The following is an 18,534-nucleotide window of genomic DNA, read 5'->3' as shown; positions in this document are numbered from 1 at the left end:
CTATTTTCTTGTGTGTATAAGGGATATATATTACAGTACAGTCATACCTGTATGATGCAGCCAGTCAAGGAAGTCACAAAGTCTGGTGGTGGCACACAGGTGCCTGCTTATATAAATGACAAGTAAAAAGAACAAAAAGTCATTTTGGAGAATTTTAGCTGATTGGCTACTTAAGGCATGTCATTCAGGTGACTGCTTAAAAAGAAAACAAGTTTGATTCAGTTTTTTGCCCTTTCCATTAAAATGGGAGAGTGCATATAGTGTTACTCATGTTTTGTGTTTAGGAGTCTGTGTGAGCCAGAATCTTGTCAGCTCTATAACCTGTTATGCTTTGTTGCATTTCAGGGCACTAGACAACTTTTGGGGACAGGTACCCATACCCTTAGAAAGGGGAGTTTTTCATCTTTCAAGACAAAAAGGGGAAGTTTTCAGACATATTTATGTTACTACTTTTCACACTTATTAATACTGTTTTCAATCATTTTTAACTGATGTAACTATATTGAAGCAGTATTCTTCCTTAGAGGCACTATAATACAACTTGAAAGAGAGTTCATATATAGTTGTATCAAACACCTGTTATCGGGGGAATTTTCTTCTGAGAAAGGGGAAAAAAACATATATTTTATGAGGGGAATGGTACCCATATTCGGCCCCAAAAATGGCCAAACGAGTGCCCTGCATTTTGAAATAACTTTGTGCAAATAACCAGGTAGACAGATAGCTCAGTGGTTTGCACACTGGCCTTCCAATCCTGAGGTCGGGGTTCAATCCCTGGCAGCTACTCGGGGAATTTTCAGAAACGCTTTTCAGTGTTTCCAACCCAACTAGAGGTGTACTGGTCAGGAACCCAGGCAATCCTTGCGTGTATCAGTGCTATACACTGGGCACATTAAAGAACCAGGCTGTCTATTCGCAACGAGCTAGGCTAAGTTAGCCGGACAAGACTGTATCTGATTTCTGATCTCTCTGTCGTGGGGGCTTTGTCTCACTCTGTCCCTCTGGTCAGATCGCGTTGTGTCTGTACTAGTAGAGGATGAATTATGCGCCCTGTGTGGCTGCATCTGAACTGTGTAAAGTGCCTTTGAACGTGGAATTGATCATGAAAAGGGCGCTATATAAATCTGGTATAATAATAATAATAACCAACACAGAAAGATGAAATAATGCACGGAGGGGCACCTGGGGTCTTCCTCCACCATCAAAGCAGGAAAGTCGCCATATGACCTATAAATGTGTTGGTGCGACGTTAAACCCAACAACAACACAATGTTCTTGTATATCCATCAAATGTTAAATGTCCAAAGCAGTAATATTTTCTTATTAAGAAATACAGGGAAGATTTTTATGCCGGCACGAGGGGGGCATTTAGTGTTACCCATGTCCATTTGTGTGTTTGGGAAAGGGTGGTGTTCGTGTCTGGGCCATAACATTGACATGCATTGTCAATTTCAGAGTAATTTCACATAAATGATGAGCATGGATGGATGATGTGTCATGCGCAACCACCAGGTCTAAGGTCAAGGTCACAGTCCTTGGTTGAACTTGGCCAATTTTCACTACATATATACTGATAATGTGGTCTTCGTGTCTGGTCCATAACTTTGACTTACATCGGTACAATTTCAAAATAATATGACACAAATAATAAGCATGGATAGATGATGTGTCGTGCACAATAACCAGGTCTGTAGGTCTAAGGTCAAGGTCATCCTTAGAGGCCAAATATCGCTTAAAGAATGAGTTTGTCCTGAGCATTTCTTCTTCATGCATGGAGGAATTTTGATGTAAATTGGCTCAATTGTACACCATCATGAGACAGAATGTCATGTGCAAGAACCAGGTCCCTAGTTAGCCCACCATCATCAGATGGTGGGCTATTCAAATCACTCTGCGTCCGTGGTCCGTCGTCTGTCCGTCCGTCCTTCCGTTAACAATTTCTCGTTATCGCATCTCCTCAGAAACTACCAGGGGGATTTTGACCAAACTTTGTCAGAATGATGTATCGATACCCTAGTTGTGTCCCCCTGAAAATCAGACTGGTTCAACAATTTTTCAATGAGTTATGGCCCTTTGTTTATTTCTATAATTTACATAGATTTATATAGGGAAAAACTTTGAAAATCTTCTTGTCCAAAACCACAGAGCCTAGGGCTTTGATATTTGGTATGAAGCATCATCTAGTGGTCCTCTACCAAGATGATTCAAATTATCCCCCCTTGGGTCTAATATGGCCCCGCCCTGGGGGTCACATGGTTTATATAGACTTATATAGGGAAAAACTTTATAAAGCCTCTTGTTCAAAACCACAGGGCCTAGGGCTTTGATATTTTGTATGTGACATCATCTAGTGGTCTTCTACTTAGATTGTTCAAATTATCCCCCTAGGGTTAAATATGGCCCCGCCCCGGGGGTCACATGGTTTACATAGACTTATATTGGGAAAAACTATGAAAATCTTCTGGTCCAAACAACAAAGACTAGGGCTTTGGCATTTGTAATGTAGCATCATCTAATGGTTCTCTACCAAGTTTGTTCAAATTATCCCCCTAGGGTCAAATATTGCCCCGCCCTGGGGGTCACATGGTTCATATAGACTTGTATAGGGTAAAGCTTTTAAAATCTTCTTGTCAATAACCTACAACATTCAGATTTGGACCACATGTATGGTTTAGAGTGACAAGATGAACCTTGACATGAGTTGACCTTGATTTTAACCTAGTGACCTACTTTCACATTTCTGTAGCTACAGCCCTCAAATTTGGACCACACGCATAGTTTGTGCACTGAAAAAAACTTTGACCTTGACATTGACCTAGTGACCTACTTTCACATTTTTGAAGGTACAGGCTTCAAATTTAGACCACATGCATAGTTTTGTGTACCGAAACAAACCTTGACCTTTACATTGACCTAGTGACCTACTTTCACATTTTTGAAGGTACTGGCTTCAAATTTGGACCATATGCATAGTTCTGTGTTCCGAAATTAAATTCGACCTTGATTTTGACCTAGTGACCTACTTTTACATTTCTCGAGCTATAGCCTTCAAATTTGGACAACTTGCATAGTTTTGTGTACCGAAATGAACTTTGACCTTAAGATTGACCTAGTGACCTACTTTCACATTTCTGTAGCTACAGGCTTCAAATTTAGACCACATGCATAGGATTGTGTACCGAAACTAACTTTGACCTTCACATTGACCTAGTGACCTACTTTCACATTTTTGAAGGTACAGGCTTTAAATTTGGACCACATGCATAGATTTGTGTTCTGAAGTGTAATTTGACCTTGATTTTGGCCTAGTGACCAACTTTCACATTTCTCAAGCTACAGCCTTCAAATTTGGACCAGTTGCATAGTTTTATGTACCGATATAAACTTTGACCTTAAGATTGACCTAGTAACCTACTTTCAGATTTCTCAAACTACAGCCTTCAAACTTGATGCACATGCATAGTTTTGTGCACAAAGAACTTTGTCCTTGAAATTGATCTAGTGACCTACTTTCACATTTCTCAAGCTACAGCTTTCGAATTTGGACCACATGCCCAGTGTTGTGTACAGAAATGAAATTTGACCTTCAGCTAGTCATTAAGTCTTGAAATTAGGAACACTCAAAAATGGCACATTGGTGGGCGCCAAGATCACTCTGTGATCTCTTGTTTAGAATTACTCCCCTTTGCTGTTACAATAAATAGCTTATATTGTAACTTTTTAGCTCACCAGTGGTGAGCTATTGTGACCAGTCATTGTCCGGTGTCCGCCAACATTTTGCCTTGTGAACAGTCCAGAGGTCACATTTTTGGCCCAATCTTTATGAAACTTGGTCAGTATGTTAGTCCTGTTGATCTCTAGGCCTAGGTTGAAAATGGGTTATGTTGGTTCAAAAACTAGGTCAGTAGGCCAGATCAAAGGAAAAGCTTGTGAACTCTCTAGAGGCCACATTTGTGATCTAATCTTAATGAAACTTGGTCAGAATGTTCGTCTTGATGATCTCTAGGTCAAGTTTGAAACTGTGTCATGTGGGGTCAAAAACTAGGTCACTAGGCCAGATCAAAGGAAAAACTTGTGAACACTACAGGCCACATTTGTGGCCCAATCTTTATGAAACTTGGTCAGAGTGTTAGTCTTGATGATCTCTAGATCAAGTTTGACACTGGGTCATGTGGGGTCAAAACCTAGGTCAGTAGGCCAGATCAAAGGAAAAGCTGGTGAACACTTCCGATGCCACATTTATGACCCATTCTTTGTGAAACTTGGTCAGAATGTTAGTCTTGATGATCTCTAGAACAAATTCTAAACTGGGTAATGTGGGGTCAAAAACTAGGTCAGTAGGTCAGATTAAATGAAAAGCTTGTGAACACTTTGTGACCCAATCTTTATAAAACTTGGTCAGAATGTTTGTCTTGATGATCTCTAGGTCAAGATCTAAACTGGGTCATGTGGGGTCAAAAACTAGGTCAGTAGGCCAGATCAAAGGAAAAGCTTGTGAACATTCTAGAGGCCACATTTGTGACCCAATCTTTATGAAACCTGGTCAGATTGTTAGTACAGATGACTTCTAGGCCAAGTTCGAAACTGGGTCATGTAGGGTCAAAAACTAGGTCAGTAGGCCAGATCAAAAGAGGTTGTGAACACTCTAGAGGCCACATTTGTGTCTCAATCTTTATGAAACTTGGTCAGAATGTTTGTCATGATGATCTCTAAGTCAGGTTCTAAAATAGGTCATGTGGGGTCAAAACTAGGTCAGTAGGCCAGATCAAAGGAAAAGCTTGTCAACACTAAAGAGGCCACATTTGTGACCCAATCTTTATGAAACTTGGTCAGAATGTTTGTCTCGATAATCTCTAGGTCAAGTTCGAAACTGGGTCATGTGGGTCAAAAACTAGGTCAATAGGCCAGATCAAAGGAAAAGCTTGTGAACACTACAGGCAACATTTGTGACCCAAAGGTTATACTTGAAGGATTATTTCAGTATAACGTAATGCAATTTGAAATGAAAAATTCATCTGCAACGTTTTAGCGATGTGTCTGACCTTAAAGGATGTGATGGATACATTGACGATGCCGTTATATACCATGACACTAAATCATCTGCAAACGGGTAAGGATTTCGACAAAAGAATCAGCGAGGCAAAGTTGACAATGACAATCAACTTATCAAAAAGTGATTTTTTGTTAAACTTGTGTTAATTTCTTAGGTCATGCTGTGGGAAAGGGTTAAGTAAACCCCATCGATGCTAAGGTTGAATCAGTCTCTGATGTTCCAGTTTCAACTCGTAAAAGACAACTTATGCGTTTTCTCCATATGGCTTGAAACTGCTTCCTTCGGCATATTGATCGTATCTTGATTTTCTTTTGTTTTGAGCAGATTGCAAACTTTAGCGTTCTATTTCACAAGCTTTTGTCATCAGTAGCATACTGTAGCAAATTTAAAGAAGTGCCATCTTCTGAATGGAATTTCTCTTTAAGCAAGTTTAATGGTCCACGGACAGTGTGTAACCAAACATTAATCCAAACGCACTGAAGCCAAGTGATTCTTGTGCAGAATCTCTGCATGCAAATAGCAGTAAATGAATACCTTCATCCCAGTCCTCCTCTGTATCGAAACAATATGTTCTAATGATATCTTTTAATGTTTGATGAAATCTTCTAAGGCACATTGTCTTTTCGGATGATAGATTGAAGATTTGTATTGTTTAAGACCTAAATTGTGTAATACTTGTTGAACTATGTAAGACATAAAATATGAACCTTGTCCAGTCTGTAAAGATTTGGGGACACCAAAAAGGGTGAAAAATCCAATTAAGGCCTTAACAATGGATTTGACTTTAATTTTTCTTAAAAGAGTAGCTTCAGGAAATCTTGTTGAAGCATACACAATTGTCAAAAGATACCGGTTTCCCTAATTATGTTTTAGACAAGGGACCAACACGATCCATTTAAATTCTACTGAAAGGTCAATAAATTAGGCCAACAAAAATTCTTTAAGATTTTGTGGTACGTTTAATTTACACCACAATGACCTGACATGGGCCTTTCGTGAGCAATGGTTAGAATTTTCTGACTATAAAATTTTAGGACCACAATTTGGTAATTAACTGTCCATTCATGACCAGTAGGGGCATCAGATGGCCGTCATTTTCTCATTAAAATCCCGTGTTTAATGAAATAGCAGAAAATGACCCGTGAAGCTTCGATCAATAAAAGCCTTTTGTCAAAATAATGAAATTTCAGGATCATTGTGTCGTCCTGAATCAGCTGTGAGCTATGAGTTATGACACTGGTCATTGAAAAGAGAATGATCTGAGAAGGGTCTGCCTATGTCTGGCACGGGAGCACTCCCAATGGCTCTCTTAGCCGCAGAACGGGAACCTGCAGAGGAGGGGTACAGGTCAGGAATTTCCTCCTCATTTGAATCCGGGTTTTGATGTAAACAAGATTTGTCAGTTACAAGTGGATTAACTACTACCTTATCTCCGGCTAGATCATCTTCTAAATGTAAATGGACACTTCTGAATGGTAAATCAGGTCTAACACCCACAGTCACAGGGCCAGTAACCGAATCCGAGGTTAAATAAACATTATGTTCGGCGGTAAAGAAAGAAAGTAACACTCTACCCGTTGAATAAGTTCATTTTTACTAGAAGTCTTGACAGAAAAAGGCAGGACATCTGCATGACTAAGAGATTGAGAAGCTCTGTTATCCCGTTAGAATTTAATACTAGACAGAGTCACCAATAAATGATACAGAACAGCCAAGCATAAATGGCTCATAAAACTCAATGATAGAATCCTAATTGGTATCAATGACAACTAAAATAATATTAATATTAGTTTAAGACTGGGGTTTAGATCTCAGGAAGGTAAGGCATGTCAGCTTTGCCGCATCTCTGTCCTGCCTCTTAAGAGGAGTGAAACATTCAGAGATATTGTGTCCATGTTTCTTGTAATAGCTGCAAGTTAGTAGAGACAAGGGTTTCTCATTAGGTTTATTACCTGTAAAGTTTGATTTTTGGAATATTCACTCATTGGAAATATTGCCAGATGAGAGATACTTGAAAAAATTGTGAAAAGGAGAGTTTCTTTTTGAAAACATTTTGTTTGTTGAAGGGAAATGTACAAGTTAAAGTACGAGTTCCTACCATTGAGTCTGACTCAACATAATTCTTAGTTGTACAGCGACTATTTGCATGACATCCCCTAGAGCCTGCCAAAAGGCAATTTTCAGTTTTACAGACTGAGGCTATACGAGTTAATATCGAGTCTGACCCCCGATAATTCTCAGTTTTTTGTACAAATAATAATTTGTAGTTGTACGCTGTTTGTTTGTTCGAAATCTCTTTAAATCTGCCACCAGACAATTCTCAGCTCTAAAGTTGACTGTGAATATTTGTACAAGATCCCGATGAATATGCCACCAGACAAGTTCCAGTTTTACATTGACTACATTGACTTCTGTATGAGATCTCATTGAGTCTACAACACACAATTATCGGTTTTAAAAGGACTATTTGTACGAGATCCCGCTGAGTCTACCACCAGATATTTCATAGATTTACAGTAACCATGTGTACCAGTCACCGTCTATTCTCCCACCATGCAGAAAATTCTCAGTGGTTAGTGGTACAGTGACTCTTTGAATGAGATCATGTTGAGTGTACAAAAGGTACATTCAGACAAACAAAGTTTTGTCCATATCCACCAAGTGCTTTTTATCTAAATTATCTATTTTCCATAAACATATCTATCGGTTACTTGTCTAAGTTTCCATTCAGTGTTCCGTCAGGAAATTTGAGCTAGGAATCGTTTTCATGGTAACACCTAAAGATGGGTTTGCATACGCGGCCTGAAACACATGGACTAAAGTTTGTTTGTTTGTTTTGGGTTTAACGCCGTTTTTCAACAGTATTTCAGTCATGTAACGGCGGGCAGTTAACCTAACCAGTGTTCCTGGGTTCTGTACCAGTACAAACCTGTTCTCCGCAAGTAACTGCCAACTTCCCCACATGAATTATCAGAGGTGGAGGACTAATGATTTCAGACACAATGTCGTTTATCAAATAGTCACGGATAAAGTAGAAATGAAAACAGGTTAATTTTCATAAAAGTTTGAGCTTTGCAACACTATGCCACATATATTCCAGGAGCGTATATCTCCATTTTTTAGTTTTTTAGTGGACCCGTAGTTACAATCGGCAAATTACGTATTTTTCGTATGCGTTTTCGGCATTTTCCATAAAGCCGGCATACATGCGTTGAACTACATCCGAACAATTCCGAATTGCCAAATCCAGATCCAATACTTAAATTAAAACAAGTTGAGCCAGGTTAGCTTTGAGTAGGAGCGAATGCAGTGATCTAACATTACTAACAGTGTTCTGGAGGAGTCGCCCATAGGGGTTACCGATAGTGACTATAAGTAAGGACTATATATATAGATCTAGTGCCTTGGTACAAGATAATCATGGTACATAAAGCAGTTAGCAGATATTTCTCATGTATTGCTGACCATTTATATCAGATAGAAATAAAAGAAGAGGTCTCCGCGGCCGAGTGGTTAATGACTTGACTTCACTTCCCTGAGTCACCTGCTCCTCACCGACGTGTGTTCGAAACCTCGCTGGATGTGTAGTATTGTTCATGAGAGTAAGTCATCCAGCTGGTTAACGGAAGGTCACTGGTTCTACCAAGGTATCCATCCATGCCCGAACTTGACATTGCTAGGGTGGGCACCTGTAATCTTCCCAGAGGTAAACCGCTATTTGAGCCGCGCCATGAGAAAACCATCATAGTGGCTTTGCGACCAGCATGGATCCAGACCAGCCTGCGCATTCACGCTGTCTGGTCAGGATCCATGCTGTTCGCTTTCAAACTTTATTGCAATTAAAGAAACTGTTAGCGAACAGTATGGATCCTGGCTAGACTGCGCGGATGCGTAGGCTGGTCTTGATCAATGCTGGTCGCAAAACCACTATGTTGGTTTTCTCACGGTGCGGCTCATTTTTTATTTTGCAAATAGTTTAAAAAGTGCATTTTCTTAATTTAATTTAATTTTGATTTTATCCATTTTACTTAAAAGCCCGTTGAAAAAGTTACAAAAATACATACGAAAGGTAAATATAAGAAAACTGTAGATTTTGATTTCTTACTAGGGAATGTTTAAATTTCACAACACATTAAATGCTCTTTAACGATAGGACATGGCAACGCAATTACTCTGTTTTGTTGTCATTTTCTTCCCTCATAACGTTTTTTCGTTTGTTCATAAATTTTATTATTGTGACTTTTCAAAGACGCAAAAGGAGAAATTTATATGACAGCTAACATAATTTGATTTTGTTGAAAAAGTGAAAACTTTTGCTAAGTGTAGACTAAATTTCAAAACTGTACATTCAGTTATTAGCTCACCTGTCACAAGGTGAGCTTTTGTGATCGCGTGGTGTCCGTCGTCCGTGCGTCCGTGCGTAAACTTTTTGCTTGTGACCACTCTAGAGGTCACATTTTTCATGGGATCTTTATAGAAATTGGTCAGAATGTTCATCTTGATGATATCTAGGGCAAGTTCGAAACTGGGTCACGTGCGGTCAAAAACTAGGTCAGTAGATCTAAAAATAGAAAAAACTTGTGACCTCTCTAGAGGCCATATTTTTCATGAGATCTTCATGAAAATTGGTCAGAATGTTCAACTTGATGATATCTAGGGCAAATTCGAAACTTGGTTACGTGGGGTCAAAAACTGGGTCAGTAGATCTAAAAATAGAAAAACCTTGTGACCTCCCTAGAGGCCATATTTTTCACGAGATCTTCATGAAAATTGGTCAGAATGTTTACCTTGATGATATCTAGGTCGACTTCAAAACTGGGTCACGTGGGGTCAAAAACTAGGTCAGTAGGTCTAAAAATAGAAAAACCTTGTGACCTCTCTAGAGGCCATATTTCTCAATGGATCTTAATGAAAATTGGTCAGAATGTTCATCTTGATGATATCTAGGTCAGGTTTGAAACTGGGTCTCGTGGGGTCAAAAACTAGGTCAGTAGATCTAAAAATAGACAAACCTTGTGACCTCTCTAGAGGCCATATTTTTCAAGAGACCTTCATGAATATTGGTCAGAATGTTCACCTTGATGATATCTAGGTCAAGTTCGAAACTGGGTCACGTGGGGTCAAAAACTAGGTCAGTAGATCTAAAAATAGAAAAACCTTGTGACCTCTCTAGAGGTCATATTTCTCAATGGATAGTCATGAAAATTGGTCAGAATGTTCACCTTGATGATATCTAGGTCCAGTTCGAAACTGGGTCACGTGGGGTCAAAAACTAGGTTAGTATGTCTAAAAATAGAAAAACCTTGTGACCTCTCTAGAGGCCATATTTTTCAAGAGATCTTCATGAATGTTAGTGAGAATGTTTACCTTGATGATATCTAGATCAAGTTCGAAACTGGGTCACGTGCGGTAAAAAACTAGGTCAGTACGTCTAAAAATAGAAAAACCTTGTGACCTCTCTAGAGGCCATATTTCTCAATGGATCTTCATAAAAAGTGGTCAAAATGTTCATCTTGATGATATCTAGATCAAATTTGAAACTGGGTCACGTGCGGTCAAAAACTAGGTCAGTAGGTCTGAAAATAGAAACAATTTTGTGACCTCTCTAGAGGCCATTTTTTTCATGGGATCTTTATGAAAATTGGTCAGAATGTTCACCTTGATGATATTTAGGTCAGGTTCGAAACTGGGTCATGTGCGGTCAATAACTAGGTCAGTAGATCTAAAAATAGAAAAACCTTGTGACCTCTTTAGAGGCCATATTTTTCAAGAGATCTTCATGAAAATTGGTCAGAATGTTTACCTTGATGATATCTAGATCAAGTTTGAAACTGGGTCACGTGCGGTCAAAAACTAAGTCAGTAGGTCTAAAAATAGAAAAACCTTTTGATGTCTCTAGAGGCCATCTTTCTCAATGATCTTCATGAAAATTAATGAGAATGTTCAGCTTGATGATATCTAGGTCAAGTTCGTAACTGGGTCATGTGCGGTCAGAAACTAGGTCAGTAGGTCGAAAAATAGAAAAACCTTGTGACCTCTCTAGAGGCCATATTTTTCACGAGATCTTCATGAAAATTGGCGAGAAAGTTCATCTTGATGATATCTAGGTCAAGTTTAAAAGTGGGTCACGTGCCTTCAAAAACTAGGTCATTAGGCCAAATAATAGAAAAACCTTGTGACCTCTCTAGAAGTCATATCTTTCAATGGATCTTCATAAAAATTGGTCAGAATTTTTTATCTTGATGATATTTAGGTCACATATGCTCAAAAACTAGGTCACTATGTCAAATAATAGAAATAACGACGTCATACTCAGTTCAACACTGGGTCATATGGGGATAGGTGAGCGATTCAGGACCATCATGGTCCTCTTGTTTTTTAAATTACATTTTTGTACTGGCAAAATGTCGGTCTGCGGATCGCGGGGTCGCGAGTTCGATCCTCTGGCGGGGCGTATTTTCTCCGTCACTATTTGATAAACGACGTTGTGTCTGAAATCATTAGTCCTCCACCTCTGATCCATGTGGGGGAAGTTTGCAGTTACTTGCGGAGAACAGGTTTGTACTGGTACAGAATCCAGGACCACTAGTTAGGTCAACTGCCCGCCGTTACATGACTGAAATACCGTTGAAAAACGGCGTTAAACCCTAAACAAACAATAATAATAATAATACTAATAATAATAACTTTATTTTCTGAAGGTGACATACTAAGTGTACAAATACAGATATTTTACAACTTATTTCCATTATGGCCTTCAACTGATATACATTCACACATACACACAATCATACAGTCAATTTATAATTTAACATTTATACAAAAATACACATATCAGAATTACTTAAATTTTCTCGACAAACACGTCTCAAATTAAAGAAGTCTTAAATAAACGTAATGTAACAATAACTATGTTTTAAAAGAATTACCATGCGTCACAAAGATTATACATGACAATTAAGATACATACAAAAATGGAAGTCTGTCCCATAAGATAATAAATAGTTCCGGATTTGAATAATAAGATAGTATGAATATTATTATTATTGGAATAGAATACAGTAACATCAATTCAACAAAATCTTGTAATTACAAGTAATTAATTGCTAAAAACTATTGTAACAAGAGAAAATTCTTTAAATTATGCTTGAAAGTAGTTATATTATTATTATGAAGTTTAATGTAAGAAGGAAGTGAATTCCATATGTGTGCAGCTTTGTAGCTAAATGTTTGTTTCAGGTACATGTAGTTCGTTTTAGGTTTAACAATAGAAAGATCCATGTTTTCGATTGAGCGCAGACTGTAATGATCATTATGAACAAAATGTAGTAAATCTGAAACAAACAAACTAATGGCGATTTAGCTGTTTTGTTCAGTATACAAACTAAGCCTTTTTGTATTCAGAGAAAAGTAGGCCAGTTGCTTCTTACTGTATATAACGTATTCTTTCTTGGAGTGTTTGAAACAACAGAACATTTTAAATCATAACTCTGCAAATCAATTTTCAGTTAACATCAACAAAAGGAGGGTCAATGGTACTAGTACATGTATTGTTTACTGAACAAAGCGACGGAAAAATAGAGAGAACAAACATGAAATACAAACATCACGAAACAATAAAATAGAATTCTAGAATCAATTTGAAAGTGGACAAGAGGGAAACATCCTACTGGTTGGGTATTTTGGATCCTTAAAGAATGATAAAAGTGTTAGCACTCAGTTCAATATATAAAATCCTTATCTTTGTATACTTTTCGATAGACAAAACAGGATATTCATTGTTGTAACCAGTTGAAAGCTTTTGTATAAGACAACTTGAATTGAATAAAATAAAATTATACACGACGAGATTGAATCAGGTGCCGACGTCAATCATTTTTACATATATTCTAGTGTTTCCTGTAAAAAGGTTAAGTGTCTGAAAATAAATAATCAAAGAGTAAAGAAGAGGTAAAATTTCAAACTGAATTTAACGAACTGATATTAATCATTAATCGTTTTTGTTAAACTCCTTGACAGGGTTACCGTTCCTTACTCTTTTTACAATCTCCTTTACAGAGTTACCGTTCGTTGCACTCAGACTCTTCCACGCGTTTATACTACAGCGCATATATTTGTATTGCTAGACAGATCAGTGGAACAGACTATACACTTACTTAGAGCCGAATGTGTAAGAGGGTCCTTATATTATCTAAAATCACATTTACAAAACATTTGTGTTTCTTCTAGTAACTCTGTGCAGTGTCCCTTAATTCCCAACATATTCACAAACCAGTGATCTCTGACCTCCGCACACATCATCATTCCATGTATGCCCGGCCCATTCGATAAGGAGACCAGCACATTCACAGACTGTGCCTGATGGGCAGAATGGTTGTCCAATACCCCAGTTCGAATCACTCAAAGTTGCTCCACTCTGCCACTTCCAGACGCCGTTCGTTTTCTTGAAAAAAAAAATGAAATAATTTTTCTAACAGTATATTTCTTTGCTTACTACAGCAGTCTCATACGCAGTGGTTCCCCCTTGTATTAAAGTACAGTAATTTTTAAAATTGTTTTCTTTTAAAGTTGATATCAAATTTTAATTATTGAAATATAATTATTTCAGACATATGAGGTTATTTTAGGTAACAAAACGAAAAAATAAAATAGAAAAATACATATGAATTTCTTTTCGATGGTCAAGTGGTACATGTATTTGCACTGACTGTAGCGTTAGGGGAGATAATCAATGTAGGGGACACAAAGAACTTCTTACAATTTTGATTCAAAAAGAATTGGTTCAACCGTAAGCATCTACGCAATCCTGTTAAGTTCATGTCGTGTTTGTGTTAATGGTCCATGCACGACGCGAGACACGATGTACGATAATGCGGCAAGATGCGCGTCTTGCTCGATGTCGCGATGTCGTGACGTATTGTCGTCCGTCATATCGTGTGTCGAGAAGCGTGTCCCATTGTCGCCCGTCGTGTTGTGTTTGTTCTGTTCTAGGTGGACGTTTGTCATGCGATATGACGATCGATAATACAAAACGACGCTTGACATACATTACGACGGGTTAAAATATCACATGACATCCCGACATTCATGTCTCGCGTCGTTACGCACTGTTGTTTGTCGTGTCGCTTTGTCGTGGGTTGTATCGCATGTCGTGCATCGACCTAAAAAGTTTGCAATACAATAATACGAAATGATGGCATGACAAAAAACTAACATTACACGCGACAATGCGAGAAGACGATCGAAACATAATACGACCAGCGTCGTATCGTGTGTCTTATCGTATTGTCGAGCGTCGTGTCTTGCATCGCCGCCCTAAGACAAGACGGACGGCGCGCAAAAGTTCACCAGCTAAACAGGATTCTGTAATTTTCAACGTTAATTTGATTAACAGTTGTTTCACGTTAGATCTATATGTAACATTAAACGAGGTTCTTACTGTGATTGTATGTAGGCCTAAAAATAATAACATTTATGAAAAAAGCTGTGTTAGCATAGACTGTAAGCATAACATGAATAAAACATATCTTAGTTCGGTAATATAAAATTCTTTCACTGGTTGTAGGTGCTGATGGGAATTTCCGGTCTCGAGGGTAACTGTTTAGGCGGTTACGAGGCTCCAGCCGAGTGACCGCGTAAACAGTTACCCGAGAGCCTGATATTCCCATCTGCACCTACAGCCAGTGATGATAATCTTTTCCTTGCATACCATATTCAACAAAGAAGAGTAAAAAATAAATTCAAACAAATGATTTTCTTATAGCACTGTTTTCTTATAGTGGCGTACTAACAAAGCGCGGGAACTTTACGTCCGTAAACAGGAAGTACATCATGACGTTACAAAGACGAAAACAACGTAAGAGTTCCGGTTTTCTTTTATCGTCTACAATGAAACGTTATGTTATTTCTTTAAAATAACGTTGTTTTTTGTAATCGAGAAATATATTATAAGGAAATATGAGGAATTATCAAGGTATTTAATTTTGATCCCGTTTTACGAAAAACGTTATTATTACTACACTCATCTTCTGTACATATGTAGTTCGTTATACGTCATTTACAGCACGAGAGTCATCTTACACCCCGGAGTTTTCCAGCACCGGTGAAATCACCAGAAATCCCCGTCTGGTATGCAAGAAAATGATGTTCACAATTTAAAAAAATAATGTATAGAAAAATCGTGTTTTAACGTTATTAATACACGGAAAGAGGATTTACGTCCGCGTAATAATTTCTGGAGGGCATAGCCCGAGTGAATTATTCTGGCGACGTATAACCGATTTTGAGTGTGTTAATTTAGGTAAAACACGATTTTGCTATACATTTTTTCAATTCTAATATGCCCTTTATCTAAAACAGTAGATAAAATATAGTAGCGCTATTTCTTGGTCACAACAAAAACATTGACGTCATCGCACGTTGACGTGACGTCATTTTAGCGAAAGCTACAGAAACAAGCATATTAGAATTATATTTAAACTAATATGAAATAAGGCAAAGCCTCAAAGCGAGCTCAAAGAAATTGGATTTAGCTAAAAATATTATACATAATTTATTTGTCACAAAGAAACTATATTCACTACTCACAAGAATTCAGGAGAACCTATTCACTTGAAAAAGTGTACATTTAGTGTCACCATACCTATAACAGTGAATATCATACGTTGCAAAATTTATGGAAAGCCGGTGTCACGGTGACGTCAATACCGCGTTCCCGTTTCTTTCTGCTTATTAATGACATTTTTTCCATTTTCTGGCCGATACTTAATCTTTTAAATGAAATTAATATTTTTTTTCAAACAACTGGAAATCATTCTTTCATTATTGTTGAGTGATGAATAATTTTAAGTAATTGAATAAAGTTCTGTATTCACTCCGGAAAGAAGTATTTCCTGTGAGCACCTGTCCGCTAGGGTGCGCTTTTAAAGAACTTCCGACGAAACTTTTCAAATCCATCACCAAGTGTGAAAGTATACTTGCGTTACCGTAAAGCTCGATTCTCGAGCTCGCTAATATGAACTAAGGCAAAGCCTCAAAGCGAGCTCAAAGAAATCGGATTTATCTAAAAATAGTATGCATCATTTATTTGTCACAAAGAAACTATTCACTAGTCACAAGAATTCAGGAGAACCCATTCGCTTGGAAAAAAAAAGTCTACATTTAGTGTCACCATGCCTATAACAGTGAATATCATACGTTGCAAAATTTATGGGAGCCGGTGTCACGGTGACGTCATTACCGCGTTCCCGTTTCTTTCTGCTTTAATATTAATGACATTTTTTCCATTTTCTGGCCGATGCTTGATCTTTTAAATGCAAATAATATTTTTTTTTCAAACAACTGGAAATCATTCTTTCATTATTGTTGAGCGATGAATAATTTTTAGCAATTGAATGAAGTTCTGTATTCACTCCGGAAAGAAGTACTTCCTGTGAGCACTAGTCCGCTAGGGTGCGCTTTTTTAAAACTTCCGACAAAACTTTTCAAATCCATCACCAAGTGTGAAAGTATACTTGCGTTAACGTAAAGCTCGATTCTCGAGCAGGCCCTTCGGGCCTTCTCTTCGAGCTCGCTATGAAAAGCATACCCTGAGTTCTAATTTTCCCTTACCAGGCGGAGTCCTCGCGGAGTCTATGTCATTTCAAGATGTCATAAAATAAACATTGCATTCTGAGAAAAGTTAATATCTGTGAAACAGGTTTATTTCAATCTTGTTTGATGCAAATAAGCATGAGCTTTCCAGAACAATATATCTGTGATTCATTACCTTTACAATTAACTAAATATTTTCAGATGATAAAATGAGAGTGCGATGTATGTACTTACATGTATTCCTAGAAGAATTACTTGTTTGGGTATTAATGTCGCCACATCCGGTCTCTGTATCAAATTTGAAAACGCTAGTCGTTTTTTAGTAGTTTCTAGTGATATTACACGTGCGTTCCGCTGACTGCAGTATTGTTGACCTTCGGAAAATTTGTAAGTATTTGTTGCCACGTGCACACACATTTCTCCAGCTTCATCATAAAAAAATCCAAGATAACCAGGACATTCCGTATCTTCCGTTACATAAAACTTCCAGTTAGGCACAGTGATACCATCACTGATTTGAAAATAGTCCGCACTGTGAAGCCTGCAGATTTCTAAAGCGTTGTTATAAAAGAATGACATACATTCTGCACGTTGCCCACAGAAAGTCGCGCATCGCCTCGCATTCACCACGTTTAACAAGTCCACGATATGATCAGTATTAAAGTACAAATTGTCATTCCCGGTGTACCGAACAATTTTCTTATATTGTATCACAGCCATTGAAAATATATTAAAACAGTTGTAATATACAAATACCAGTTTAAGCACTCTCATTTTCCCGTAGAATCCAGTATATAGAAAAAACATTTTCATGAAAATCGACAATTAATTCAGTACGTGATCGTTATACATTTTTTTGCGCTGGTTGGAATTTAAACTAATACATTTAGATTAAGAATTGTTTATCCAGAACATGCCCAGGCCCCGTGTTCACAAAACATTTTCAGTCTCAGCTGAGTTTGATAATGAAACTTTATTGTTCATTTATATCTAAATAGCATGTTTAAAACTAAATTTGAAGTTAATAACTATTTTCAAGTGACTATTTACTACTGATGGCCAGTCTCATTTGGAATTTAACCATGTAGATTTAGTAAAACTGATATTAAAATTTCAAACTCAAACTCAACTGAGACCGAAAAATGTTTTGTGAACACGGGGCCTGAGCAGCATTTCATCGCAGAATGACAGTAAATGTTGACCGACAATGTGATGACAGCATCTCTAAATTGTTTTATTTATTATAGATTTCGGTCCACACATATTTCAATAGAACCGGATACAGGTAGGGCCTAGAGGTTGGTCGATGATTGACGTAGAGCATTTTTAACTTTCAATATTGAATATATTCGTAACTTGTGGTTTTATTCAATAATGATAGAAAGACGCCCCTTTTTGATATTTTTGATTTTAGATATTTTTAGTGGACACCAGTCAGGTCAGTGAACGCCAGAAATTAGTATAAAATGACATCATTTGGTGCTACATGTTTTAAACATATACTTATTTCCCAATATGTACATTTTAGATGAGAAAATACATAGATGAATTAGACTAGAAGCCAATAGGCTTATTGAAGTCCTCTCCATATATATAATATAATAAATTCTAACACGTTCCGCAGCAATTGCTAGTTATAATCATCTGTGCCACCGTATATATCCTATACAAAAAGAAGACACCGAACGATAGATTTTGTTCTTTTATTTTGTATGAGATATAATCAGTAAATGAAAATATGATCTTTATTATTTTCTTTTTATTTTTCATTAAAGAAACTAAGACATAGAAAATATAAATACACAAAATCATATATGTTGGCCTTAACAATTTTAGCTAGGATTAAATATTTTGCGCTATTCACATCTTCTCTCATTAATATCTATATA

The 18,534-nt window shown here is 37.4% G+C and overlaps 1 protein-coding gene across 1 annotated transcript; it reads right to left on the bottom strand.

The window, feature by feature from the left end:
- Window positions 1–11,809: 11,809 nt before the first annotated feature.
- Window positions 11,810–18,231, bottom strand: LOC123532197 (uncharacterized). The gene is made up of 2 exons (XM_045313566.2): window positions 16,880–18,231; window positions 11,810–13,496 (listed from the first exon to the last, which is right to left on the bottom strand). Exons 1-2 carry the CDS (start codon window positions 17,456–17,458, stop codon window positions 13,302–13,304), a joined length of 774 nt encoding a protein of 257 aa, XP_045169501.2. The 5' UTR covers window positions 17,459–18,231; the 3' UTR covers window positions 11,810–13,301.
- Window positions 18,232–18,534: the final 303 nt, after the last annotated feature.

The sequence above is a fragment of the Mercenaria mercenaria genome, chromosome 11, assembly GCF_021730395.1.
Source record: "Mercenaria mercenaria strain notata chromosome 11, MADL_Memer_1, whole genome shotgun sequence".
Taxonomy (NCBI): domain Eukaryota; kingdom Metazoa; phylum Mollusca; class Bivalvia; order Venerida; family Veneridae; genus Mercenaria; species Mercenaria mercenaria.
This window is presented reverse-complemented; position numbering and strand designations above follow the sequence as displayed.